General features: G+C 43.1%; 1 protein-coding gene across 3 annotated transcripts in view; it reads left to right on the top strand.

Moving 5' to 3' along the window:
* AMOT (angiomotin) overlaps positions 1 to 26,012 on the top strand; it is a 59,943-nt gene extending 33,931 nt beyond the window's left edge. For all 3 annotated transcript variants that reach the window (XM_027662329.1, XM_027662332.1, XM_027662330.1), the window contains 10 exons: positions 1,727 to 2,180; positions 3,969 to 4,113; positions 5,474 to 5,566; positions 8,198 to 8,343; positions 17,749 to 17,898; positions 19,413 to 19,603; positions 21,509 to 21,631; positions 22,282 to 22,514; positions 23,340 to 23,564; positions 24,606 to 26,012. In XM_027662329.1, the coding sequence (XP_027518130.1) occupies positions 1,727 to 2,180; positions 3,969 to 4,113; positions 5,474 to 5,566; positions 8,198 to 8,343; positions 17,749 to 17,898; positions 19,413 to 19,603; positions 21,509 to 21,631; positions 22,282 to 22,514; positions 23,340 to 23,564; positions 24,606 to 24,706 (1,861 nt within the window). In that variant the 3' untranslated portion in view covers positions 24,707 to 26,012. The remainder of the gene's footprint in view (positions 1 to 1,726; positions 2,181 to 3,968; positions 4,114 to 5,473; positions 5,567 to 8,197; positions 8,344 to 17,748; positions 17,899 to 19,412; positions 19,604 to 21,508; positions 21,632 to 22,281; positions 22,515 to 23,339; positions 23,565 to 24,605) is intronic.
* Positions 26,013 to 26,793: the final 781 nt, after the last annotated feature.

Genomic DNA, 26,793 nt, shown 5'->3' with positions numbered 1-26,793 from the left:
AACCAAATTGCTGCTACTAAACTGAACATTCCTGAGGAAATTAATTGCACATCACTCTTCTGCATGACCCCTGAAATCCTCGTGCTGCGTATGATAATTTCTGGGGAAATACAGCTCCTGAAATGATGTTGCTGGCAGGGACCACAGTCACCTGTGAGTGTGGGAAAGAGAGAAACAGAAGCTAGAGCGGTGATTCTTTGTTTTTTTCCTAACTGACAAAGGCTAGATTTGTTTCCCTGCTAAGGAATTGTCTCATGAGCTTGGAGGTTTCCATACCCCTTGTCTGCTGGGAAGCAGGGAAATGAGCCATAAGGTGCATGATACTGAAATGGTGAAGCCTGTGCTGGGCTGGGGATGTCTGAACTCCCCGAGCACTGCCAGCCAGATGTGAGTAATGCCGGTAATGCCGGAGCTTCCTCTTGGACAGGGGTGAGGAGTGGATTCCTTCTTTCTACGGAGAACAGGAAGGATGATGCTGCTTCTCTGCACTTGGGCTGAGAAGCCCATTGTGTAACCCTTTAGTTCCCGGTTCATGCTCGCTGTTGTCAGTTCCTCTGAGGCTCCTGGTGTCTCGGGAGCTGCCTTGTCCAGCCGGGTCCCTGCAGGGTGTGTTGGGTCCCTCCCGGGAGCACAGAGAGCCGTGGGGATATTTTGTTGCAGCCACGGCCAGGTGGAACAACAGTGTGTGCTTTTCCAGCTGCAGGGTTGAACTGCATCCCAAAGGGTGGGAAATTTTGCCAGAGCAGCAGGAGTGTTTCAGAATATGTTTAACTGCCAGACTGGGTCTGCACTAGGCTGAGCTCCGTGCTTAAGAGACTGGCTGCAGCATGGAGAGGGAGTGACTTCAACTGTTAGAATAAAGAACATCCAGAGAAGTTAAAGGTTCAATGTCTTGGGAGGAGAATGCAAAACCTGCCTCCTGAGGTCATGCAAGCATGATAAATCCACACAGTCTCCTAAGAAAGATTTCTTACTTGGCTAAAGCAGCAGAAGTTGAGGTGGGGATCTCCAGAGCCTGGGAAATGTGACCTGGTGTAGCTTGGAGTTAGTTCTGTGAGGGACTCAGATTGCTAGATCTGTCTTTGATATCGTGCAGAGGTTATTGTTAGGAACAGTAAACATACCCACTGCATAGGACTGAGCAGGGTTTGAAATCACAAGGCTGCTTCTGATTTTTAGGTTGGTTTTCAGATCTTTTAACTGTCTCATGTAACCAGGCTGCAGCCTCTTGATTGATAGTTCAGAAAGCTCAGATCAGTAGTGCTGGCATACTAGCATCAAGCTTAGCCAATCCTTTTAGCTCTGTATCCTGAATTGAAGAAAAAATTCATTGTTTTCTCATGAGAGATGGCACTTAAGGCCATAAGGGCAGAACAAAAGAGCCCGTTCCTAACAGTCCTCAGTCGAGCAGTTTTATCTGCAAAATATGGTGAAAAGTTATGAAAATAATTTTGGTCAGTAGTTGTTGCTGGACTTTCTGTTAGTGTTTGTCTGAAAAATAGTCTCCAGAGAAAAGACCTTTGTGCACTTAGAATATATTTTCCAATAAAGATTTTATTTTGAAACATTTTTAAAAACAAACATATAAAATTGAAGAAAACCTCACATGAGTCTTTTGTGTAGGAAGGCCTGTGCACAGGAGCTACCTGGGTCATCCCACACCTTGTCACTGGGTTTTTGCACCTTCTGCATGACTGTGATGGAACCTCTGCTCTCTCTTTTCCAGGCAGAACCCAGATGTACCACTGCAGTTACAACAGAGACCACCTCACCACCACAGCCCGACGTCTTCCTTGACGTCCCTGGGATCTTTGACTTTGCTTCAGTCTCCACCACCATCTAGGCTGTCCCCTTCCCAACATCAGCAACCTCTGACTCCAAGCCAGGCAGATCCTGGCATTCTGCCACGGACCCAGCAGCCTTTCTTGTCCAACCAAGTCCATCAGGGAGATTTGTACCGGCTATGCCAGCCCTTCCTTGGCCCGCAGCAGCAGCAAGGCGACTCCTACTCAGTGATGCCCCGGGCTCAGCAGATCCCTTCCCCATACCAGCAGATGCAAGTAGATCCTTTTGCCATCGTTTCCAGGGCCCAGCAAATGGTGGAAATCCTGTCAGAAGAGAACCGGTCTCTGCGGCAGGAGCTGGATGGGTGTTATGAGAAAGTGGCCCGGCTGCAGAAGGTGGGTGTTTTTGGTAAGAATTCAGGCACTCTCCCATGCCTGGTATAGTCCACAATTGAATCACCTAATCTGTGACTGTTACATTCCTTGCTTAACAAATTTATTAACTGCTTCAGAGTCTTTCATATGCAGATTGATTGGTCTGTATCCTGTCCCTTTGGGCATCAGCTTATCTTTGTCAGAAGATAGAAGCAAAGCTATCAGTTTATTGACCACGCTCAAAAGCACATCCTCATCAGCTGCTGAAGAGGTTGACTGCTTGGCTAAATTAAAGTTAAATTGCTTGGTTAAATTAAGGCTTGTGTCCAGGATAGCAGCAGGTTTCATTTCCCTTAAAGATTTTGGAGGCTGCAGGAAGGGCCTGTTTGGACTAGCACCAGACCATAGTCACTCTGGAGGCACAGGGGACATTGCTACAAAACTGGTTGTCAGGACAGAGTGCAATGCAAGTAGTGCTGCTATGGCTACATTAAAGACATTTGGACTGCAGGACTGGGACTAAACCTTCTTTTGTCACTGTCTCAATGCCACACAACTTCCCTGAAAACTTAATGTCTTGATTTGGACCCAGCTATTTGCCACCTTTGGCTTTATGAAACAAGCAGAGTATATATTGCTAAAACATTTAAAAGAAAATATCCCAGTGAGACCCATCATTAACGTGCATGTGTGGAGGTGTTTTCATGCTGCCTCACAGAAATAACTTCTTAATGACCAGTGGTTTAAAGCTGTGCAGCAGGTCAGCTTTGCTTTTGCTTTGCAGCTGTGGAAAGGCTGATGCTACTTCCAGCTCAGGACTTTGTGGGCCTTGCTGTGCTCTTTGCACTGCCCAGTGTCCAGGGCCATAAAAATGTGTGACTGCTTGAAACATGTGTTTGAGTTCAGGTGACCAGCATGGCTTTCCACACTCATTATTTGCTATGGTACCTCTTTTCAGGGACATAAGTTTGTTTTATTGTATTTTTAGAGGGTTCTTGACAAGGAAATGCTTTAGAGAAGTATTTGACAGTTTCCTGATAATGACAGAAGGATAAAAATGCACTTCCCTCCACCTCCCTGTTGCTCACTTGGTGTAGACAGTGCTAGTGGGGTTTGCTGTAACATAAACCCACACTTCCATGGCAAACCATGCCTAGTGAGGAGAGTTAGGAGTGAATCTCTTTCTGCTTTGAATGATCAGAGAAACTTTACACTGAAGGCTAGAAAGAAGGATAGAACATATTTTACTGCAAAGTTTCCCTCTCCCCATTTATAATTTGCATTTTTTAAAAGCACAACTAAGTTGTAGGAGTGTAAACATAGAAGATCAGGAGATTTTTTTGTGAATTTTGGACCATTACAACTATCTACAGAGTTCCTCAGAAATGCAGGGTATGTCACTGGGTTTTTTTGGCATAGTTTGATCTACCTTTTTTTTTTTAATTTTACTTACCTCATATTGCATTAGCTATTTATATAAATGCTTTTTGCCCAAACTAACTCTAGTGTCAAACTGCCCCAGTCTTGGAAAAAAAATAGATTACATTTGCATTTCTTCAGTTTGCTATATCAGTGTTCTCATCATACTGGGGAACCAGAGTAGGAGTCTGGAAGGAGGGTCCAAAACTCTTTTTCAGACACTGGTATTCTTTATAGAGATGGATCCAGACCTGAGAGTGTTGTTTTACTTAGTTTATAAGTGTAGGTTTCTCTCAATAAAGAACACTTGAGAGAAAGTAATCTCGTCTGAGACCGAACGAATATTGTTAGTGATAAAATAGTAAGTGCTTGTTTTCACTTCCACTGCAGCTGGAAACAGAAATTCAGCAAGTTTCAGAGGCATACAAAAACCTGGAGAAATCATCCTCTAAGCGGGATGCCCTGGAAAAGGCCATGAGAAACAAACTGGAAGGAGAAATTCGAAGGCTTCATGATTTCAACAGGGATCTAAGAGGTAAATGAAGTAAATCTTCTGTTCATCAGTGTTGGTTTTTTTATTATACTTACTTGGCAGGACAGCATTTTGCTGCAGAATTCCCTGTGTCTGACACAACTGGAATATGATGGGATACTCAGGACCATTCAGTAGTTGGAGATTTGAAGCACTTGCTGGAAGAATTGAAAAAACAGGTTTAGGAGAGTGCTGTAGTCTTTCATTTCCAGCCTGTTTCTCATTGACAAGAAGCATGTGATAAGCCAAATACCATAAACCAGATGCAAGCCTGGAATTCTCTCATGTCTTATATCCTAGAGATAATTTGTACAATTTGTTCAGTTTGCACAAATGGAAAGAGGTTTTGCTGACTGCCTAATCCCACACGGGGCGTGTTCACTTGATTTCCTGTCCAGTGACCCTTTTGCACTTACATACAAACTGCAGACTGTCTGTTCTTCCTGAAGGTCTTGTCATTCCTTATCAATGTAGGCATCTGGTTTTTGGATCTCCCTTCCTTTTCCAGAGTGAGATGTTATTAGTGTCTGGCTCTTGCCGAGAGGCTGAAGCAGCATGATGGCTGGCAGGGCAGAGTGGTGTTTGACCTTAACAGGAGTAAAAGTTTAAGCATTAGTTCAAAAGGTGAAGGTGAAAAACACATTTGAGGTGTTTAAAGGTGCACAAACAGTCTTTTAAACTTAAGTTTAATTTTTTATGGAAGCCTTCTGATTGTCCTGCATGTCATCTGCTCTCACTGCTAAGAGAGAGTCTGTGTCTCTTGCTAAGAGTCTGCTCCTAGAAATTATTTTGCATCCAGGGAGTAAAGGTATGCAGTGCCCAGTGCCCTTGAGAAGGACAGTACACAAATGTCTGCATTAAATAATCTTATTCAGAGTAGAACACAGCATACACATTTTATTCTAATTTTCATAGACTGATACATATTTCTAGCATCTTGAAGCAGCAGAGCTGTGGAGCTGTTCTTAGCATTTCACACTACTCCCTCAAGTCAGGTAATTGGACAACAGTGATTTAATCTTCTGTTAAGTTTTAGTGGGTAATTATAAGATAATCTTTTAATTGTGTGGAAGAAATAAAAGTATAAATCGAAAACCCAAACTTCTTCTGTGTTATAATTGTTTAAAGTAATTTCTTTGGAACTTCATTTAAACTGTTTTGTCTCGTTGAGCATATTTCTTCAAGGACATAATTAGAAACATTTCAAAAGTGAGTGCCAGCTTCTGATGGGCATTTTACTTTAGACTGTGTAGAATTAGGAGATCCAGTCCCCCAGCTTGCATTAGAAATGCCCTGAGCAGATGTAACTTAACGCTTGAAAGTTTTTATTTATTTAGTTTGCTTTTATTGAAAATTTTTGCAGAACGTATGGAGACAGCCAACAAGCAGCTTGCAGAGAAGGAGTTTGAGGGGTCTGAAGACAATCGGAAAACCATCTCTCAGCTCTTTGCACAAAGTGAGTTGCACAGTCATAATGGGTCAGTGGAAAGCTCCAGCCATCCTGGGACAGAGGACAGTGCAGCAGGTTAATTATCAGGACAGAAATCAGCTCAGTGACAGTCCAAAACTGGCAGTGGAGGAAGGAGGAGAGATTCAAGAATTCCTTTTCTGTCAGTATGTAAAGTCCATCTGATGGGATTTATTAGAGATTGCGGAGCAAAGGTAGTTTGCAGTTAAACTGTAAAATTAATGTTTACCCCATAATTTACAGGATCTTTTATCCACCTGTTTTATTCCTTGAAAGCTTTGGAATTAAACCTTCCCAGAATGACAGGAGTCCTGGCATGAGTTAAGGCCAGTGGGACTGGAGCCTGCTAGGTCTCCTGACTCTTTCCTCTTTTATTTGCCCCTGCCCTATCCTGTTCAGCAAAAGTAAAGGGAATGAACACTCCTGCAGTCTGCTGGGCTGGATGAGGGTCAGGAATTCTGTCCACAGCAGCGGATTTATCACAAGGCAAACCAAAATGACGGATGTGAAATGCTGCTTTTCCTTTGTACTGAAATGTCTTGAGGCTGATGGTGACGAGCCAACTTTTCTGTCATCCCGTAGTGTACTCCACCCTTCTGACAACACTCACTTTTCTCCAGTTGTTACATGAAAAGGTAGCACAATAAAATTGCAAAATAGAGTTTTTCTGTAGTGCAGCACACACTGCTGCTACTCTGACAAATGCTGGTATTCCTGTCTTGTGTCATCTTTAGCTTATTCCTGGTTGCAAATAAATGGCTGTCAGGGGGTGAATTCCAAACTCCTGGTGGTAGGGGAAAGTCTGTGAGTTTAGTCTCTCCTTCAGACTGGTTGGGTGGACATTGAGGGTCATAGGTGCCTCCAAAGAGATGGGAAGGTCAAAGCTGTGAGGCCTCCCATTCCATTTCTTGCTTTTGAAGGAACATGAAAGCCAGAGTGCTACATTTCATCAGTCCCAGCATTTCTAGGAGTGCTGTAGGCACTTGTCAAGTGAAGCAGTTCTCATTTGGGGAAAAGTCTGCACCAAAACTCCAAAAGGCTCTCTGCAAGCACTTAGAGATTAAAAAACAGCCTGCTGGCACTGACTGATACCTGCTGGCATAGTGCCACCCTGTCTCCTTCCAGCTCAATCTCTGCAGCACACTTTAATGTGCTCACACTGTCAGCAACTCATTCCTGGGTAGAGGAGAAATGCTGGGAAAAGATGAATTAAAAAATAGACAGGTGATGTTAGCCTTTGTCCTTGTGTCTTGTGTCATGGGCTGGCTCTGAGCTGCAGTCAGGGTTTGCTCTGCAGAGTTCTGGGTGCTGGTGGTGGACGGGTTTGTTTTGCAACCTGTGTGTGGGCTGTGCTGATTTCCCAGCAGAAGGGAATCTTTAGCTTCTCCATGTTGCTAAAGCTTTGCTCCTGGCTTTTTGCTGGCAGAAGAAAGGGAGTAATTGTGGTGCTGTAAATATAGTTATGCACATGCTTGCACAAACGGGCCCGTGTACTCCGTATGCAGTCTGTTCTAACACCCAGCACCTAGTTCCTGTTTTTCAAGCCTTCCACTCCTTGTCCTCATTCCTTTGTCGTGGGATATCGGTTTCTGGAATGCAGTTTCTCTGGTGTCATCAGTGCTGGGTGTAGATCACTCCAGGGAGTATTCTGTGGTTATGTATCCAGCAAGTGGGTTAATGTTGTCATTGTTGCTGGTTGGCTTGAGCTGGGAATGACAACATACAGAGGACATCAACTCTGCATTGCGGCTTTGCCTTACACCCCTGTGTGATAAGTTCTCCAGTCCACAATTATTTTTATCCTGTTTAGTTTTTTCTGAAGGCAGTTGCCCTGTTCCTGAATCAGCACTGCTGCTTCAACTTGATCCAGCTCTTTCTGGGGAGCAGCAGAAAAGAATGAGCTGCTGTGCTTGGGGTGGCTTTAAAGCATCAGACGTGAACTCTCAGTGCTGGGCAAAGGGCTTTCTTAGCTGCAGGTCTGCTTTGAGCAGTGACCAAACAGATATATGTGCCTCAGTTCTGGCCCAGGGTGTCATTTTTAAGGGGAAGACTCAGGAGTTCTCATTGTTCACTTGTTTTCTGACTCCTCTGATGGTACTGCCAGCAAAGTGGGACAGCCGAGGGTTCCTCTGAAAAGGGACAGTTGCCCTGGACAGAGCAGCCTTCCTGTTTGTGAGGTCAGTGTGGAAAAAAGGAGCACAAGTTTTTCAGGCACAGAAGTCTGCCATCTCTCTCCCCAGCCTGAGATATTACAATTACTCAGTTTGTTTTCCACCACTGAAAGCTCAGATGTGAAGAGGTGCCAAGTTTCACTAACCATCTGCATAATCACAGCAAATTACCTCACTGACTAACTGTACTAAGTGATGCACCTTCTATACCTTCTTACTATCGTTGTGGCACATTGTTACTTGAAGGTACCATGCTTGTTCTTCAGGGTTATAAGTCTTTCTCTTCCTTGAAAGCCATGTCCTTTTTTTCTGTCCTTAGCACTAGATTTGCATTCCCTCCTGTGAGAAGTTCCAGTACAATCATTCCTTCACCTCTGGAGTGAAATACTCCTGAAAGCTAGGCAGAGACAAGTGCTGCCCATTGATAACTCTCTCTTTGTTTTCACAGACAAGGAAACACAGCGGGAAAAAGAGAAACTGGAAATAGAACTGGCTGCTGCACGTTCCACCAACGAGGACCAACGACGACACATCGAGATCCGAGACCAGGCCTTGAACAACGCTCAGGCCAAGGTGGTGAAACTGGAGGAGGAGGTAAGGATGCTGGCAGAGAGAAATTAGGGTAGCTTGGGTTCCAGTAAAAGTGACTGGGGGAATGAGTTTGTCTTGTGGAAGTTTTAAGGAGATCTGCTTTCTTCAAAGCTGTTTATATCTGCTTAGCTTTGTGTTGAATAGCTAAACCGCTGAGCTGTGCACAGATAAGCCACAAATCTGTATTTCCTTGGAAGTGCTTTTGTCTAAGCAGCCATATTTTGTTTTCTTTTTGTTTCAACTTGTAAAAGTGGGCTGGAACTGAGATCTCAGCCCTGGCAACCTCCTGAACTTGGCAGAAATTCAGATTTCGATGGACTTTCAAATAGTATCAGATGAATGCAGCTTGTCCACTTGCCAGGTGTGGGGACAGTGCAGAGCTCTGGATGTGCCCAGCATTTGTAATAAGCTGGGCATGACCTTAGTTGTTTTCTCTACCTTTCCTCCCAGGAGGGGATAATGCATTTTAGCTGCTTAGCTGGGCAGCTTTCACAGCAGTTGCTTTTGTAGCTTTGTCCCTGCCACTCATGGCTCTCACCTCGCTGCCCTTCTGCGTCACAGCGTCCATCCTCTTTCCTCCTGCCTACTTCTTTCCTCTCAAAGGCCCCGTTTCCCACTCTCAACCTCTGCTTCCTTTACTCCTACTCTTCCTCCTTGGAGAGTCTCAGGAGGAAATGTCATGACCAAGCACACTTCCTCACTGCTGATTTGTTCTCCAATTCTGCCCTCTCCCTGCCTGCCAGCCCTCAGCATCACCCTCAGCTGAGCGCTGTTCCTACATGTACCTGAATTTTGCTGCTTTCAGAGACATTCCTCAAACCCTCCCCTTGTCTGCTTCTACTTTTCTCTCTGTTCAGGATCCCATTGTGCCAAGAGAGGAGGAATGATCAAAGACAAAGGGAATATCCTCCTCTCCCAGGTACAGATGTAGCTGCTTTCTTAGTTTTAGCCTGTTCTTCTCTGACTCTGTATTTGCCTCAATAGCCCTTCCTCTCTTGTGTCTCTTTACCTGGTGCCCTTAATTTTTACCCCTTTCTTTAATCTCTTCAGCTTCATGGAAGCCTTCCCTCGATGTCTCTCCTGCTGGATCTGCTCTGCTCATCCAGGATGTTGCTGTAGGGTTACCTGCTCTCATAACCTTATTAGCCTGGCATGGCTGGCTTGCACTTTGGTTACTCAGGGGACAGGGAGCATTGGGTTATAGGATAATTTATTTACATGTGACGTGATTCTCTTTGGCTCTAGAACTATTCTGTCATTGATTCTGCAATGTATTGGAGCTCTTTGGCTTTCGTTCAAATTTCAGCACCTTATTACACTAAAAGTCTGGTGTGTCACTAACTCCAAGTACATGGGACATCCTTGTGACTTCCCTGGAACTATTCACCTGCTTGGAGTCAATGTGTATAGAAGGTGCTGTGATCAGCTGCACCAGCACATGCCTGGGTTGAACCTCAATGCAGGCACTAATTTTGGCTCTCTCACAGTAAAGCTGAAGCAAAGTATTGCTGCCTAAGTAGATTGGTAAAGTAGGGAAGTGACTCTGGGCTAGATTGCATGATAGCTTAAAAAACACATGTACACTAACACAGAGTGAAATGCCCTGCATGAGGGCTCGTGGTCATATGCATCCAACCTTTGCTCGAATCCCAGGGCGTGCAGGAAGTGCCACCCTTCCTGTTGCAGATAAATATGGAAGCATCTCAATGAGGGAGCAGGAATTAACTCTCCTAAAGGTGAGAGGGGAAAAATGGGAAACAAAGGTTAAAGAGTCACTTTTGCAGGTTTCTCAAATCATTTTTGAATTAAATACTTAGGATTATAGAGCATTTGTTGCCTCATTAGTGTTAAATTGTGGAAAGTTCTCAAATCCCCAAGCTGTTTGGTAAATCTTCGAAAGGCAGCCAGACAAGCTCTTCAGAGCTCAGGGCATGGTTTAGAGAGGACTGGAAACATTGTTCTGAGTGAGTGACATTCAGTGACCAGGATATGGACAACTTGTCGATTATTTCTTTTATTCCTGCCATCTGAGTGCCTGCTTAATCTGACTGACTAGTCCCTGTAATTGTCTCTGTAACTAGTCCAGCTGAGGAGGGTGGAGTTTCTTATGCTCAGGTTTGGCAGCTACTCTGGCTCAGGGCCTGAGGGGGGTGTGCACATTTCAGTTGTTGCATCCTGTAATGTAAGTTTTCAGCTTTTTTGTTTTTCCCTTTCCGTTTTGACTTCCTATTAAGCAGAGTAACCCTGCCTTGTATGCACTAGATTCTTTATAAAAAGAATATTTCCGTTCTAAGGAGAGCTATAAGCCTTATATCACCATAACAATTTAAATATTGCCTTGGAATTGCGACTTTAGATTCTTTTAAAAATCTTTTGCTTGAATTGCCAGTTTGGACAAAACCACCCATCTATAAATGTAGATACTTGTCTACCCCTGTGGTGCTTTGAGGGTTTTTATATATATTGAATTTTAACATCCAACTTAGAGCAAAAGGAGAGATAAAGGGATGCTAAATGTGATGGAGAAAGGGATGATCTTGGAGATACTGAAGTATAGTATGAAGCAGTTGGAAGCAAAAGTAGACATTCACAGAATACTTTCCCTGTTTATAAGGGTGAAATGACTCTTCAAATTTAGAACAAGCTACCATTAAAGTTTTTGAAAGTGTGGAGTTTATTTCTGCAAAGTGCAAAAGAGGGTGATTGATCATAAATATTTAAAGCAAACTTAAATATGTCTAAGAACAGAACTGCTACATATGTATGTTTTATATATGATATTTAAACTTTATACTTCCCTACTCTCCTTAAAGGTACCCAGTTATTAACCCCCTATTTTCACTTCTGCATTTTCATTCTTCCCTTTAGCAGATATTCCACAGTTTTGCATAAATCATCAGCCTATTAAAATTGTTTCGAGTGAAGTATTAGTCTGTGGTTTTTAAAATCAATACTTCAGATTATTTTCATTATGTGTAATACATTTGAGATAAATTGAACATATGTACATTGACTTAAAAACCTATATCACAGTCGGAAATGGTTAGTGATAATAACTGCAGCTAAAGCAATGGAAAATTCTCATTTTGGAGCATGGATTGCTGTGATGGGCTCAACTCTGATGGAAACACTGGAATGGCAGCAGGTTTGTGGCTGGTCACAGATGGCCTGGGTGTGTGAGCTTGTAAAATAGTCACGGTACCGTGATTTAAACAACATCTGCTCACATACACCTTGAGAGCCTTCAGTAGTTGGAGCATTTAAACTTGGCTTTGCTGTGGGCCAGAGGCAGAATGGCTGTGTTTGCAGAAAGGATCCTTCTGACCCACCCCAGGCTGAGTAAATGCCGACTTATTGCCAGTCCTTACCAGGCTTGTAATGTTGCAGGAAGGACTTTGATGCCAAATACTTTATCTAACCACAACTGCTGGGTGCAGAGGGTACGATTGCTACTGGTTTTACTTTTTTTTTTTAAAAAAAAAAAAAGAAAAGGAATTCCCAGAGCTTTTCTTGAACTTGGTCATTTCTGGTTAAATTCATACCCCGGAAGACCAAACTTCAATTCAAAGAAAGTTTGTGGGTTTTGTTGCAGTAGTGTAGCTTGTACTCCTTTGCTCCACCACTTTACAAACCACTGTTTTACTGAGTGCCTTGAGACAGCTTTGAAAAATAGTGACTACCTCCAGGAAGATAAAAATATCTACTCTTTTGCCATCCTCTTTCACACAACTTGCAGTGAAAAGAGGAGAATGATGTACTCTCATATGGGTGGAAATTGAGGGCTGACAGAGAGAACAAGTTTGAATGAAATATCTTTTCTAAAAATGCTTGTATTTATAAGGTCCTTCAGCCATCAGAATTCAACATAGACAGCTGTTGGGGCTAAGATACTGTATTCATTTTTCACTGTTCTATTGGTAGGAGAGAAATAACCTACTATTTCTGCTAACACCAAGGGTTCTGTCTATGGGGAAATGTGAAAATGCATTTCCCAATGACATCTACTGTACTTTATATGCTTTGTCTGAGATACTTTCAGAGCAGAGCTCTGGCACAAGAGGAAACCCAAAGGAGAGCTGTGTGCTTGAAGGCTTGTCTGTTTTTTTTTCCAGTCACTTCTTGGTCTATAAAAAGATATTCCTGGTCTCCATAGCTTTCTCCCACATAAATGCTTAGACTCTGAGAGCTACAAAATACATTTTTCAGGACAGAGCTGCTTCTAAAGGGGACCCTTTCTAGATGGCTTATTGTTCCTGGATGGATAGGGTGCAGAGGAGAGAAAACTCCCTCTCTTCCCTGTAACTGATATGTGTGTGTCTAATGACCTACATTCTTGTAACAGAACAGAACTGGCTTTTTGCTGCTATGTCACTATCTCACATATTCTGCCAGTTAGTGATTTTCCAGAGGTGGCTCTGAGAGTTAGAACTTATTTTAGCACAAACAAACGGAGCGACGACATTATGACATTCCCATGCAACAAACACTATTCCCTAGCAAGAGGATAGTGTTACCAGATTGTTTCAGCATGAGCTCTTACTGGGGCCAGTGGTGTCTTGTTGGGCCTGAATTCAAACCAACCAAGGGTTCAAAGGCATCCTAGAGGAATATATTCCAACTGCATGAGGGAGAGGTGCTTTGAACGTGCTTGCTGTCTCATTTTTAACTACATTTCTGCCATAGCAGGCAAATTCTTGTGGGAAAACACATTTTCAGCTGTGTGTGAATGGATTCAGCTTTAGGATAAACCCAGAATGTAATGAAAACACCCTGAATATATTAAACCAAGGACTTTGAAGACATCAGAAATTGTGGGTGGGAGACAAGCAGATGCTGATGAATGTTACCAGTTGGCTGAAACAGGAGCTGTCCAAGATGAAGAAGGTAATGGCTGGGTTTGACAAAATGCCTGGGAGAGTTCTGAATCATTGATGGCTATGCAGGAAGTTTTCTCTTCTTCCCCAGAAAAAATGTTTGCTGAGTAATGCATCTGGAAGCAATGATCTCTACAAAAAGAAGATCCTTCCTTCCCCCTCACCTGCTGTGTCCAGGACTGCGTTTGTCCTGCACAGGCAGCTCCAGTCAGAGGCTGTTACAGCCTCCCCTGGGACTTGACAGTGAAAATTCATTGTTCCTGTGTACCCCTGCTCCCTGTGCATGAAACCTCTGTGCCCCCTTCCCAGCCTTCCTTCTGCAAGAACTTGGGATCCCTGAACGAGATTGTGTGGTTTGTTAAAGCCTGAGTAAATGGAGGAATAGGATTTGTTTGGCTTTCAGAATGTTAATCCCCCTTCTGCTGGACAGTTATAATAATAATCAAGTACCCCTATTTCTGAGAGGAAAACTTTATCCTTGGCCATTGGTTTTAGACCATGCAGGGAATGGGAAAATAAAATGAAGCCAGAAATACTTGACCAGGCAGCCAGGGAATCCTGGGATATTCCCTGCTTCACTTTGCACTTCGTGTACCAGATTTCTGCAGAGCCCAAGCCACTCCTGGTCCTCTTTATTTTTCTTGTCCTTGGTCCTGTGGCAGAATTTACATAAGCTTTGTAGTAAATGGGAACTGGAGAGTGAATGCTCTTGTTTGCACTAGTTTAGTTAGAAAATATTATTGATAAAATTATAGCCTGACCTCTGATTCTTGGTTAGGACATTTTCCAAAGCAGTCAGGAATTGACCTGGAGAAGATAATGATATTAATAAAGCTGTGCTCTGTGCTGCAGGAAATGCTGGGAAGGGATACAGTCATGCTGAAGTGCTCTGCTGTGCTTCCAGACATGCACTGAGGTTATTTGAGATCTTACATCTTAAATAGTTGTTATAATAAAGATATCCTCATGAGCAAAATGCTCTGCATTTTCAGAGCACCCTTTGAGGCAAAACAGTTATGATATATTATGTGAACATGAGTTTGCTTCTTAGTTAAATGTTGTACCATCAAAAGAAAAGTTACTATCTTGTCAAATTTATTTATTTAAAATTACATACTGAAGGGTGTGACTGCATCCTTGTAAAGCTTTGGGAATGAACTCTTACCTAGAGCACGTGTTCACTGCGAGGCCTGATGCAGAGGAGAGAATTCCAGCATCCTTTGATGCCATCTCTGCTGTGGTAGATGTTGCTGTGGCCCTTGGCACTGAGCCAAGGTTCTACGATGGAAGAGAGAGGGTGGGGAATCCGTGGCAAATGACCAAGAACAAGCCTCAGCATGCTGCCTTTTCTTCCTTCCTCCCAACTTACTTATGTCTTCAGCACCCTGGCAATACTCAGGAAATTGTTTCCAATTCCTGTCTTAGGAAAACAAGATCATACTCTCAGTTTATGGTAATGAAATCCCTCTGTGCTTGGGAAAATCGTTCCCAATCCTCTTTACTTTGAGAGGACAGATGAAGTCATAAAGTTTAAGAAATAAAAAATATAAAAATTAGATTTCAGTTCTGCCACTCCTGGAGAGTCCTGGTCCACAGAAGGGTAAATTGTTCTCACGAATACTCACAGAGTGGCAGAGCTGGAAATGAAAGTGCCAGAATATGCAGTGAGTTGACAGTGCAGGAAGTGTGTGAAATGAAACAATCTTATAGATAAAGGATAATTCTGACAAAAGACATTAGGAAAGCTGAGTTGTGTGGAGCACATCCGTGCCTTTAAAGCTTATGGAACATCTGGGTTCCAAAAACCTGAAAATTACTTAAGGAATTCCTGAATTAATTCTCAGTTTTACATTGGTAAAAAAATACACAAGTCCCAAATATTCTAACATTCCTAATTCTTCCTGATGCTGGAAGATGAGGTGTATCTTATGAAGGGGGAGAAAATGTTGTCTTTCTGCAAAGCCACTGAACAAGCTGTGCTTGTACGTTGGGTCTGGTGCCCAAGTCAGGCATGTGCAGGCAGTGCAGGAAGTTGGGCAACAGCTTGTGTTGCAACTTTCCACCTGCAGGTTTGGCTGATGGGAGCATTTTCAAAGTGAATGTTTCAGTGGAATTTCTATGTCCTGGTTCTGTTTTCTGGCTGGTCTCTTGGTGTTCTTTGAATGCAGGCCAAAACATTTATCCACACATACCCATACTCAGGTTTGTTCATTTTGAAACCAGTAAAATGTTGTCAGCGGCTGCTTTTGCAGGGGAGGATTTTACCTGTGTGTTAAAAAACTTTTCAGAAATTTAAATGCTTTGTAGTAGGTAATAAGAGACCAAATGTGCATCACTTCATCCTCAACTTTTTTATCCCCCTGTCCAGAAGAGAGGGGGAGGAGAGCTGATTTGCACGATATTATTATTCAGCTTGATGCATACTGTTTCACTGCTAGTGAGTTTATCAGGTTGTTCCTTACTCTTGTCCAGGTCAAAATCCAAGATACTGGGTGCTCTCCATTTCTAGGTTCTGCTGCTAACCCCATAGTTTCTCTCTTTTGGCCACTTTGGACTGCTGTTAATCTAAGTGTAATGTTGCTTGTCCCTCCCATTCCAAACAAGCTTGAAATCTTGAGCAATCGAATAAAAATACCTTTCTACTGTACATGCACTGGTGGGAAGCCCTTTGGCTGGATTGCTCACTGTTTATTGTAACTTTTATTGTAAAATACTTGTTGGGGGGAAAATCCTCTAAGGCAGCAACATTCATGCTGTGAGATTAGATGCCTGCTGACTTTATGAAGAGAAGAAAAGGATACCATGTCTGGGATTAATAGTGTTTGGGGATTTTTCTCTCTCCACTATTCACATTGCAATCTCTGCATTGCCTCGAGGAACGAGGAGTGAGAAAAGGGAAAATTTTTGAAGAAACACATGATAAGACCTTTTTGGAACAAAGGTGCAATGTAAGAATGGCTCGTGTTGTTCAGATCAAAGTATCCTGTGTCTGCTGAAACTTAGAGCAGATTCCTCGGGAGCGTTATCAGAATGGGGCCAACAAGCAGTGATACTTTCCCAGAGTACTTTCCACTTCCAAGAAGGACTTCCTGGGCCCAAAGTGGTGTCTTTTGTCTGTAATATCCCTCAGTGGACTTTTCTTCCATGAAGCTGTAGAGCAGCTCTTTGAACTCACATAAGGGAGTCTGTGTTTTGCATTCTCTGGACTTCAGCTCCGACTGTTGGGAAAAGTTGCCTGCTTCCTGCTGTTTTTGTGTTTCAGGGTTTATGACAATCACAGCTACAAAAGCAGTATCCCAGATTTGCTGCAGAAGGCCAGCTAATTGCAATTGTTAGTCTTTTCCTTAATAGAAAGTAATGTCCATAGGTGTCCAGTATTCCCTATATTAAAATTGAGCTGGGCCCTGGATGTGTTTTTATTCTTTTTTTTGTTTATTCATATATTAGTTTGGGTTTTTTCTGCCTGAACTGTGTATTAACCTTGCTAGTACAGTTATTGGGGGGCTCAGCATGGTAGTTTTTGTTGCTTATTGTGAGACAGCTTGGTTTGCAGGATGAATGATGGAGGAGGATGGAAGGGCAGGGGCAAGAACAGAGCAGGACTTCTCAGGTCACTCTGGGCCAAGATTATTCCAGGCTGCTGGAATAAACCTGGTTGCAGCATGGGGAGAGCACAGGACATGGCTGGTGTGTGCTTTCATCCTATTATTTTATTATTATGGAACTGGAATAGGATCCTACAAGTTTTGAATCAGTTTCTGCATAACCTTGTAAAAACACTGCCAGCAATTTTCAGTGTTGCACTGAAAGTGTTCCCAGATTGTGGACCAGCTCTAAACACTGTCTTTGCTGCAGTTACCTTGGAAACGTGTGTCAGTTCACTCAAACAATATTATGAACTCAGGTGCCCTTTCTGGTCTGTTGCTGCTCTCAGAAGTTTGCAACAGGTGTTTTCCTCAGTTTCCCCATCTTTACTATGGACTTGCCGAGGACAAAAAGGACAAATATACCCATCAGGAAAGCAGAGATGGGACAGACCTGTAAAATCCTGAGGGCTGAGTCTAGAGCTGGAGTCTGAGGCTCCCTGACAGCAGTCATAGAATCATAGAGTCAGGGGATGGTTTGGATTGGAAGGGACCTTAAAACCCATCCCATCCAGTCCCACCCCTGTCATGGGCAGGGACACTTCCCCCTAGCCCAGGTTGCTCCAAGCCCCATCCAACCTGTCTTGGATACTTCCAGGGATGGGGCAGCCACAGCTTCTCTGGGCAACCTGTGCCAGGGCCTCCCCACCCTCACAGGGAACAATTTCTTCCTAATATCCCAACTAACCCTGCCCTCTGGCAGTGTGAAGTTATTCCCTTTTGTCCTGTCACTCCAGGCCCTTGTAAATAGTCTTTTTCCATCTTTCTTGTAGGCTCACTTCAGGTGCTGCAGGTCATCTGGACATCCTCCTGGCTGCTGTGCAAAGCCAGAAGTTCACTCACTCATTCTCATTATTTAATTTATGTTGCATTTTCTTCCTTTATTTCAGCTCAAAAAGAAGCAGGTCTATGTAGAGAAGGTGGAGAAGATGCAGCAGGCCTTGGTTCAGCTGCAGGCAGCGTGTGAGAAGCGGGAACAGCTGGAACACAGGCTGAGGACACGGCTGGAGAGGGAACTGGAGTCTCTGAGGATGCAGCAGGTACCCCTGTTCCCCTGGGCTGGACTGGGCTTCTCGTAGGATTGCACACCACACCCTGCACCACACAGAAAAGAAGGGCAGTGGGGTTTTTGTCATCTTGTATTATTAAGGGATGTTTCTTTTGCTAGCTAGAGTCATGGATTTGCTGGCTATTTTATCGGTTTTACCTGATTTTGTACTATTTTAATCAGAAACTTTAGGTAAGCAGCAATAGGGGATCCATCCTGTGCCGGGGTGCAGACACAGCTGTATAGCTTAGATGCTGTTTTATCATTAAGTATCCTGGTTATATTTAGATTTGCTTTGAAATTATTTTTATTATCTTGTTCACAGTTTGGAATTTCATATAAAATTCATTAACAACTGGTCTGAAGAGAGGCCCTTCAAAAAACTTTTACATTTAAAAAAACCCACACAAGACTAAAGCAATTCTATATATGCAGTTGATGGAAATGTAGACTATATTCTTGTGGGTGTAATGTGAGTCTTTTTCAGAGAAAAGGATGAATGAGTAGTAGATTGTGCAGGGGTGTTATGAATTGGATGTGAAGTTTTACTTCAACCTGGGTCAAACACAGGTGAGCTGTCAGGTGTGTAAATTTTACTAGAAATAGGATGCAGGCCTGTGTTCTAAATCACATCTATTTTCAGGTTATTTTTATCCCCCAGTTTTCACCTCTGCATCCAAATGGATATTTAAATCTTACTTGGGGTTTTTTGTATTGGTTTTAGTAGGAGTTACAGTAATTTGATAAAATTTTCTGTGTTACCTTTGGAAGATTAAGAACTCTAAACAACTTTTTACATTGAGCCTGAGTAAACAAAATAAACTGCTTTCTTGTCATGGTTAAAAATTCTGAGCTGAGCCTAAAAAAGCTTGTCCACCCAACTTCTTTTCTTTTAAATTTTTTTAAAATTTTTTTAAAGTCAAATATCCTGCTAATCCCAGATTATCCATTGAACTATTAGCTCAGCAAATCTCCACTCTTGTTTTGAAAGGGAACACTGCCTGTCTTCCAAATATTGCTTTTGAAATGAATTATTTTAATCCCCAGCTACTTAATCCCCAGGTATACACTGATAATATTAATTTAATGACCAAATCCTTTAAAAATATTTTGGATGTATTTTTTAAAAGGGGTGATAGCTCTTGTATACTAGGTAGTGTTTGCTAAACACTGTTGGAAGCAGGTCCATGTTACTTTAGGCATCATGGATGGGCTGTACACATCACACCTGAATAGCATGATCTAGCTCTGGGATGCATACTTTGGGCTTTGCACATGGAAAAAGGCCTTAGGAGTATTTTCTATCTCAGACATTTGCTTATTAGTCTGCCCAACATTGCACAGACTTGGGGGGTTTTCACTTGGGAGGTTCTTTTGTCAAAGCAGTGCTGCTCTGGAGCAGCCTCTGTCCTTCAAATAAAAAGCAGACCAACCGACCCTGATTCTTACAGATGCATCCTGAGAGTTCTATTTTTGGTTTTGTTCTTTTTTTCTCTCGGGAATCAGCGTCAGGGCACATCTCAGGCTGCCAACGTCTCCGAGTACAACGCCACGGCGCTCATGGAACTCCTGCGGGAGAAGGAGGAAAGGATTCTGGCTCTGGAAGCTGACATGACCAAGTGGGAACAGAAATACCTGGAGGAAAGTGTGATGAGACAGTTTGCTTTGGATGCAGCTGCAACTGTGGCTGCTCAGAGGTAAATGAGACTTTTCATAGTACTGGGATTGTTTTCTTTTTCCAGTTGAATGTCATGTTTCCCACCAAGGAATGTTGTCATACCACCCTCCCATGATCGCTTGCCTTGTGTTCTGAACGGCTCCTCAGACTTCTTCTTGTAAGTGGAGCTTGGCTGCTTTTTCTGGGAGCTGTGGAATTGCCAGCAATTAGAAACATTTTTCCAGAGGAAGATTCCTCCACGTGCAGGAACCATTTTCCAGACTAGAATTGTTCTGAGCCATTCCTAGAAGCTGTTGATTCAAAAATAGGTGTATGAGAAAGGGCTTGTTTTTTTTGTTTTTAAAGCAGGAATCAGTCCTTTCTGAAGTCATGTGAGATGGGGTGAGCTTGGTGATTCACATCATTCACCCTGAATGGCTTCCTTGTTCTCCAGAATGTTTTTGCAAATTATTTTGTGGTATTGTCCTCAACATGGTTACTAACCAGAAACATCTACTAGGAAATTCTGCTCAAAACATTCTGCTGTGTATGGAGAGCACTGCTTGTGGGGGTGGGAAGGGTGTCTGAAATTTGGTAACAAGCTCACATTCCAAGACAACTGCACAGAAACAATTATTATGGCTGTAAATAGGCCCGAGTGCCTCAGCTGGTTGGTGAACAGGAGCTGTGTTGGAGTGCAGCTCCTTGGTGTTGGGTATTGCGTACGTGGAATTTCATTGCTCTCTAGTTTATGGTTCTTGATGGCAGATTTTACTGTGGATTGTTTCATGAGCCAGATCCAGATAGGGCTGTTATCACTACTGGCTTTCCAGCTTGTAAGATCATACTGGAATTACAGGGGTGAAGTTGCCGAGCTGCTGTGTTAGCGTTTAAAGACTTATCTTATCTTGCTCCAGAAGCAAGCTGTTATTTCAGCATATTGATGCTTCTTGTGCACTGTTTTCTGCCTCCCTAGAGATTCCCTAAAGGCTTTTGCTGCTGCTTGCCCTTAGAGGCCATGTTATATTTTCAGCATGGGCTGATAAGTAGGGGCCTGGTCTATTGTTTATCAGGGAATGAGAGGGCATGTGTTGCTGGTCAGCTTTTGTTAAATGAACAAAAATGCTGTCCAGTCAGGAAAGAGCCAGCCTCTGCTTTTCCATCTAGCTGCTGGGAGGGCTTCCACTAGTTTTGGGGGCAACCTCATCTACGCTGTGTACAGATTTCTTTCCCTTTTCTTTCCTAGTGGGAACTAGCATCCTGAGGTTGCAGGAAGGATGCTTTAGAGCACAGGCAGGAATCTGGGTCACATTGGGTTTATTTGGTAAATGACCTTCTCATGCCCTTCACATTCACAAGTAGAATGAAATACTCATTATGTTTTGGTTAGTGGACTGAACAACTATGACAGTGTTAACATCAGGCACTGCACAGAATGAGCCTGAAACTGTTTTCAGCCCATTTCAAGTGTTTTGGACCAAGCTGCTTAGGACTGCTTAAGAAACTTCCATGCCTTGTTCCCTTTGATACTCACATTCCCTGTATGATACTACTGGAAGGGGAAGGGAAAAAGCTTTATATCTGCAGTGAAGTTTGTGCTATTTCAGTTGAAGAAAAACACCTGGTGTTCTATATCCTTCCCTTTCCCCATGTCCTTGGATTTGTCTCATTGATCCCTTTACAGTAGTGCAGTTAATCTACATTAGATTATAGACTGGCCTGAGATGCACAGGATATTGTTGTAATGACTTGCATGTTTTTATAATCTAATCTTCATTAGGACACTAATGAAGTTGGGAGTTGGATTTTTGGAAGACACTGAGCCAGCTTAAACTCATAAAAAGTGGATGTTCTTGTTTGTTACTTTTGAGCAATGATTTTGTGCTGCTAGGAGGAAAGCAGCAAAGATATCAGGTCCTTGATCTGCTGTATTGCTTGTTCTCAGGGACACGACAGTGATCAGCCACTCGCCCAACCCAAGCTATGACACCTCACTGGAAGCTCGCATCCAGAAGGAGGAGGAGGAGATTCTGCTTGCCAACAGGAGATGTCTTGACATGGAGGGAAGGTAAAGTGCAGTTTGGCCCTATCTGGCTTCCTTGGGACAGGGATTTTACATTAATTGTCTGGGTAGACACCTCAGAACCAGCAATTCTTGTATCTTCACCAACAGCAACGATGTAGGATGACACACACTCATCTGGCCAAGGAAGTATCTACATAGCAATCCAAAATCTGTCTTGATACTGAGGGCCAATGCAAAAAAGTCTTGTCTTAGATTTTTTTGCATCTGGCTTGTTCCTCTTCTCTCTTCAGGGCGTCTTCATCAGACCCCAGGCTCCACCACCTCTTAACAGTCTCACAGAACTGCTTTCCCTGGGGTTAGCTCCAGTGCAGACTCCCCAGAGTGTGTCAATAATGCTCTTCTTTCTGTTGGTCTCATGTCCTGGCCATAACTCTCAGCTTTGTCTCAAAGCCACTTCCATGGCTGTTTAGAGCAGCTCCCAGGAGCCAAAGGTGGGTGGGTGTCTCAGTGCATTCTCTTGTGCATAATTTGCTCTGTGGGCCAGTGAGCAGCCAGTGTCCAGGACAACAATCTCGCTGTCATCCTCTCTCCACCTCCCAAAATGCCTAAGAGGGTCTTGGTCACAGCCATGGGGAGGCCTCAGTCCAAGGAGACAGGAGACTCATAAATTGTTCATTTTACTTCCCAAAAAGGATTAAGACTCTCCATGCTCAGATCATTGAGAAGGATGCCATGATCAAAGTCCTGCAGCAGCGCTCCCGGAAGGAGCCTGGCAAGACAGACCAGCTCAGCTCCATGAGACCTGCCAAGTCCCTCATGTCCATCTCCAACGCTGGCTCGGGCTTGCTGTCCCACTCCTCAACGCTGAGCAGCACTCCCATCCTGGAGGAGAAGAGGGAGGACAAGAGCTGGAAAGGCAGTCTGGGTAATTTTCAAGTACCAGTGGCAATTCAGATATGCAGGTCACTGCTTAGAGGGGAGGAGGAGCAGCAGAGGAAGGTGTGTTAGACAGACAGACCAGCTGGCCTGGCATGCAGTAAAACTGACTGCAAGCAAGATGGGAAGCATTTGGAATAGCTGCTTGTTTTAATCACTTTTGGGAAACAGTGACTTCTGATGTTCAGGCTCTCTCATTAAAATGTGTGATCTTTATTCCCAGTTTGGTACCTGACATTAGGGATGTTTGGGATACAGTTTTCAGAGTTCTCAAGCACTTGCTTTTGGTTGGGTGTTGTGGCTGGCTGGACGTGTAAATTCTCCTTGAATAGGAGCAGAGATACTAATCAGGATTTCTATCCTGTAGTGTTGTGCCTGCACTAACATGACTCCTATCTGGAATGGCTCAACAGCATTGTTTTGAGAAATGGAGTTGTAACAAAGCAAATCCTAGATGATTTTTTTTTTTTCCAGGGAGGAAGTTAGGCCCCTCTGAGAGTAAAAGACCCTGAAATGTGAATGAGACCCTGTTGCAGGTGGTTTCAGTGTGCAGTTTTACCCTGCCAAAGATGGGCCAGTGCTTAGAGCCAGGTAACTCTTAGTACCCACCTGCAAACAGCAACACGAGGATACTGCTATTCCTCAGGTGCTTCAGCACCCAGTGGTGAAAGGTGCTATGGAAAGGTAAATTAGTGCTGTCTCCTGAAGCATGGAGCACTTTCAAGATCCTAGAGCAAGTCCTGCAGAGGGGCACAGGAACTGATGCCAGTTAGTTTTCTGTGATTGTGACATTTCCTTCCCTTTTTCCATGAAGGTGTTCTGCTGGGAACAGAATATCGCTCCGAATCCATTCCCTCCACCCCCTCTCCCGTCCTTCCTTCCACACCACTGCTGTCAGCCCACTCAAAAACAGGCAGCAGAGACTGCAGCACCCAGACAGACCGGGGAAGTGAACAGAGCAAAGCTGCACCTTCCCCTGCAGCTCCTGCCCCAGGACGACTCCCCAGCACCAGCTTGACCTACAGTGCAGAGAAAACAGGTAACAGGGCTCAGCTGCTGTCCCAGGGGGGTCCCTGCTGCCCACTCACCATCAGTGCTGCTCTGTGGGGCAGCCCTGATGTCCCTTTTTCAGTTCAGGAAAACCAGGGCTAGTTTTTGTGAGGGCAGGTGGGTTTTGGGGGCAAGCACGGCAGTGTTCTGAGAGGTCTCAAATGCTCTGAAGGAAAAAAAGCTTTAAGAGTGCTAGCATAAGCATGGACACACTGGTTAGAGAGGTACAGTGAGATCCGAGAATTGGAACAGGGAGATGCAAATCCCAGGACAGTGTCTGAGTCAGTGCTGACTCTGAAGTCAGTGTGAGCAGCATGTGGGGTTTAACAGCATATGAAAAGGGGCTGTTGAAAGTGGCCATTGCATTGAGTAGGTTTTCAAAGACAAGTGGACTCAGAAAAGGGGAGGAAGAAGAAGGAAAGGGAACTATCATGATGGAACTGTCTAGTTCACTGCCCTGGTCGCAGGACCAGCCTCAGCCTTGGCACAAGCAGATCCAGTTGACAGTGACTGTCACAGAAGCTGAATTTGCTTCCCACAGAGCTCTGAGCTGGCAAGAGCTGCTCATTTTCCAGCCCACTCTGCCAAATCAATGCAGATTACACAACCTTGCCTCTTCTCCTTACAGACACATTACAATGATGTTGTTCTTTATGGAAGAGTGCATTTGGCTGGGCTGCTGTGCACCCTGCCCATGCTGTGCTATTGAATGGGTATCGAGGGAGATGGGGACAGGTTTGGTGGTGAAAGTCTATGCTGACTGCATTGGTTTAAATGCAGTCACTCCAGTTTTGTGTGGATTTGTGTATCAGTGGGAGGTACCCAAAGGGAATTTGATAAAATATCTTTATTTGTCTGGCTACATACGTAGAGAACGGAATTTTTAAAAATGAAATAAGTTGTTAGCTGTCTTTGGCCAATGATAGAAAATGACTTTTAAAATGTTAATGTCATATTTCTAACCTCATTGAAATTACAACTCTCTTGTTATAATTGTCTTGTCTCTCTCTTGTTTTTCCTCATCATGTAGATGGGCCACTCTTCCACTCCAGCACTCTTGAAAGAAAAGCCCCTGTTCAGACCATGGGGCAGGACCTTCCAGATGGAGAGATGGTAGAATACCTCATCTGAAAGCCTGTACCAAGATCTGAGCTGGATAACAGTAGCAAGAAATTTTAAAAGACATTTTTACTGGGAAAAATTGTAGTACCTGAGTAATAAAAGAACAGTCATCTGTTTGCTCTTGTATATTATGTCTCAAAAGTATGGACAGGTTAATTTATAATTTGTTCTAAATTATAAAAAACCATAACACTTTTTCTTTGCAAGTTTCCCCCTTTATTTTTTAAATACCATATCTGATAATATCTGGAGGAAAAAAACCCTAGAACTTAGGTGTGCTACATCTGAGATTGCATTTCAGTATTTTTAAAGTCTCTTAAACAGAAATACCTGCTCTCACAGGTGTTGGTTACATGTCCAGCTTAAATGCAGTAAGTTGAGCTTCATGGCCTTTTAATGATTAGAACCAGGGACTTTGTCGTGAGCATCACTTAATGGTTTTAGAATCAGGTGTTCTGAGAAGCTTTTATAAACCACTACAGCTGTGATCCTGTTTCCTCTCAGTGTAAGAACTCAGAATAGGTATTTCATATTCACAGGCTGAAAAGATTTCAATTTTCAGTGTAGTAACTTTTTTTTTTTACTTCCCAAATTTCTTTCTTTATTATTTCTTTATTAAAAAAAAAATTACTCCGGTGATTTATGTTGCATTTCACATTTTTAGTTTCATTGCAAGATTTGCCACACTTTTATACTTAAGTACTTTTTCAGTAATTTGTACAGTGGATAGTAAATAATATATTGCATTCATGTTTTACATAAATTAAAAGAGGAGAGTTTACAGGCCTGGTCCTGATCTGTTAGATCAGATTTCTGTCGTTGTAATTCCATTGGCTTTGGTGGAACTACTCCAAATTTACCATAGTGCAAGTGGGAAGACCTGTTGCTTTTCATTATTAGCAACTTAATCTACTACATCTGTGGAGATGTTTCTCTGGAGCAGATTTTTCTATTTTTCAAATGCCCCTCTACTTTGTATGTCCCTCCTGTTTGGAGAGACTGGATTCTTTGTCCTATAGCAAAGCCTCAGAGGTAGAGCTTTAAAGAGAAACTCTATGTAGAGATTCAGAGGGAAGGTTCTTTCCTTCCAAAATACTTTTTTAGTTCATCTAACTGGAGAGAGTGGCTTAAAGTCCCAGAGGCATCACAGAAGAAAGTTACACATTTAAGTCATGAGATTCACTTTCAGATTTTTGGGAACTAGCACAGCAGTGCTTTGGTTACAGATACTATAAGGAGATATTAAGACCAATAGAAGTACATGAGTATTTTTTTGTTACTGTCTTTGCATTTTATTAAAACACTTCAATATTAATTTCTATTAAAAACTATTCTTTTTGTACTTGAATGTTAAAATATTTCCTTAGCCAGTGCTCACACATGGGGAGCCTGGCTAGTTTCAGCTTTCTATGCAGCATTAGAGTAGCCAGATTTTTGTTTCTGATCATTTCACCTCAGAAATAAGGAAATCAAGCAATTAATCATCAAACAGTTAGTGAATGTCTTTGATTCTTCCTTAGTTGACATTACTGCTGTGATGTTCAATTGAAATGGCCTTATCAGATCAACAGACACCACATGAGTTTCACAGTGGAGGGTTGGGAGGGGAAAGGAGGTGCCTTCTGTCTGCTGCACAAGGGACTTGGTGGTGCCTAAAGGTCAGCTGCAAGGAAAACACTTCCCATAATTTCTAGCAGATTTGCTCCTTGTTAGTGTTCTTCAGGCCATATCCCCAGTCCCCCAGAAGCCAGAGATGGCCAAGTGTGTAAGGTAAGAGATGCACTAAGTGTGTATGGCTTTAGCAGTCACTGCTCTAGCAGGCAGCACAAACCCCCTTCCAGCACCACTTCAGACATTTCAGAGCTGCCCTTCAAGGCTTTGACTGTCTGTGCCACATGGGACAACATCTCTCTGGACAGTTATGGACCTTCTTTCCCTCTGAATCAGTTCTCCTCTTTGTAGGCAAACTTCATAGAGTTTGCCTTTTTGTAGGCAAACTGTCCACAGCCTCTTCCTTCTCATCCCTGAGAATGTCTTACATTTATTTCTCTTGGCTTAATCCCATCCTATTATATGAAGTTATGTCCACCCCGGAT

The sequence above is a fragment of the Corapipo altera genome, unplaced genomic scaffold, assembly GCF_003945725.1.
Source record: "Corapipo altera isolate COAL_440 unplaced genomic scaffold, ASM394572v1 326, whole genome shotgun sequence".
Lineage (NCBI taxonomy): Eukaryota > Metazoa > Chordata > Aves > Passeriformes > Pipridae > Corapipo > Corapipo altera.
This window is presented reverse-complemented; position numbering and strand designations above follow the sequence as displayed.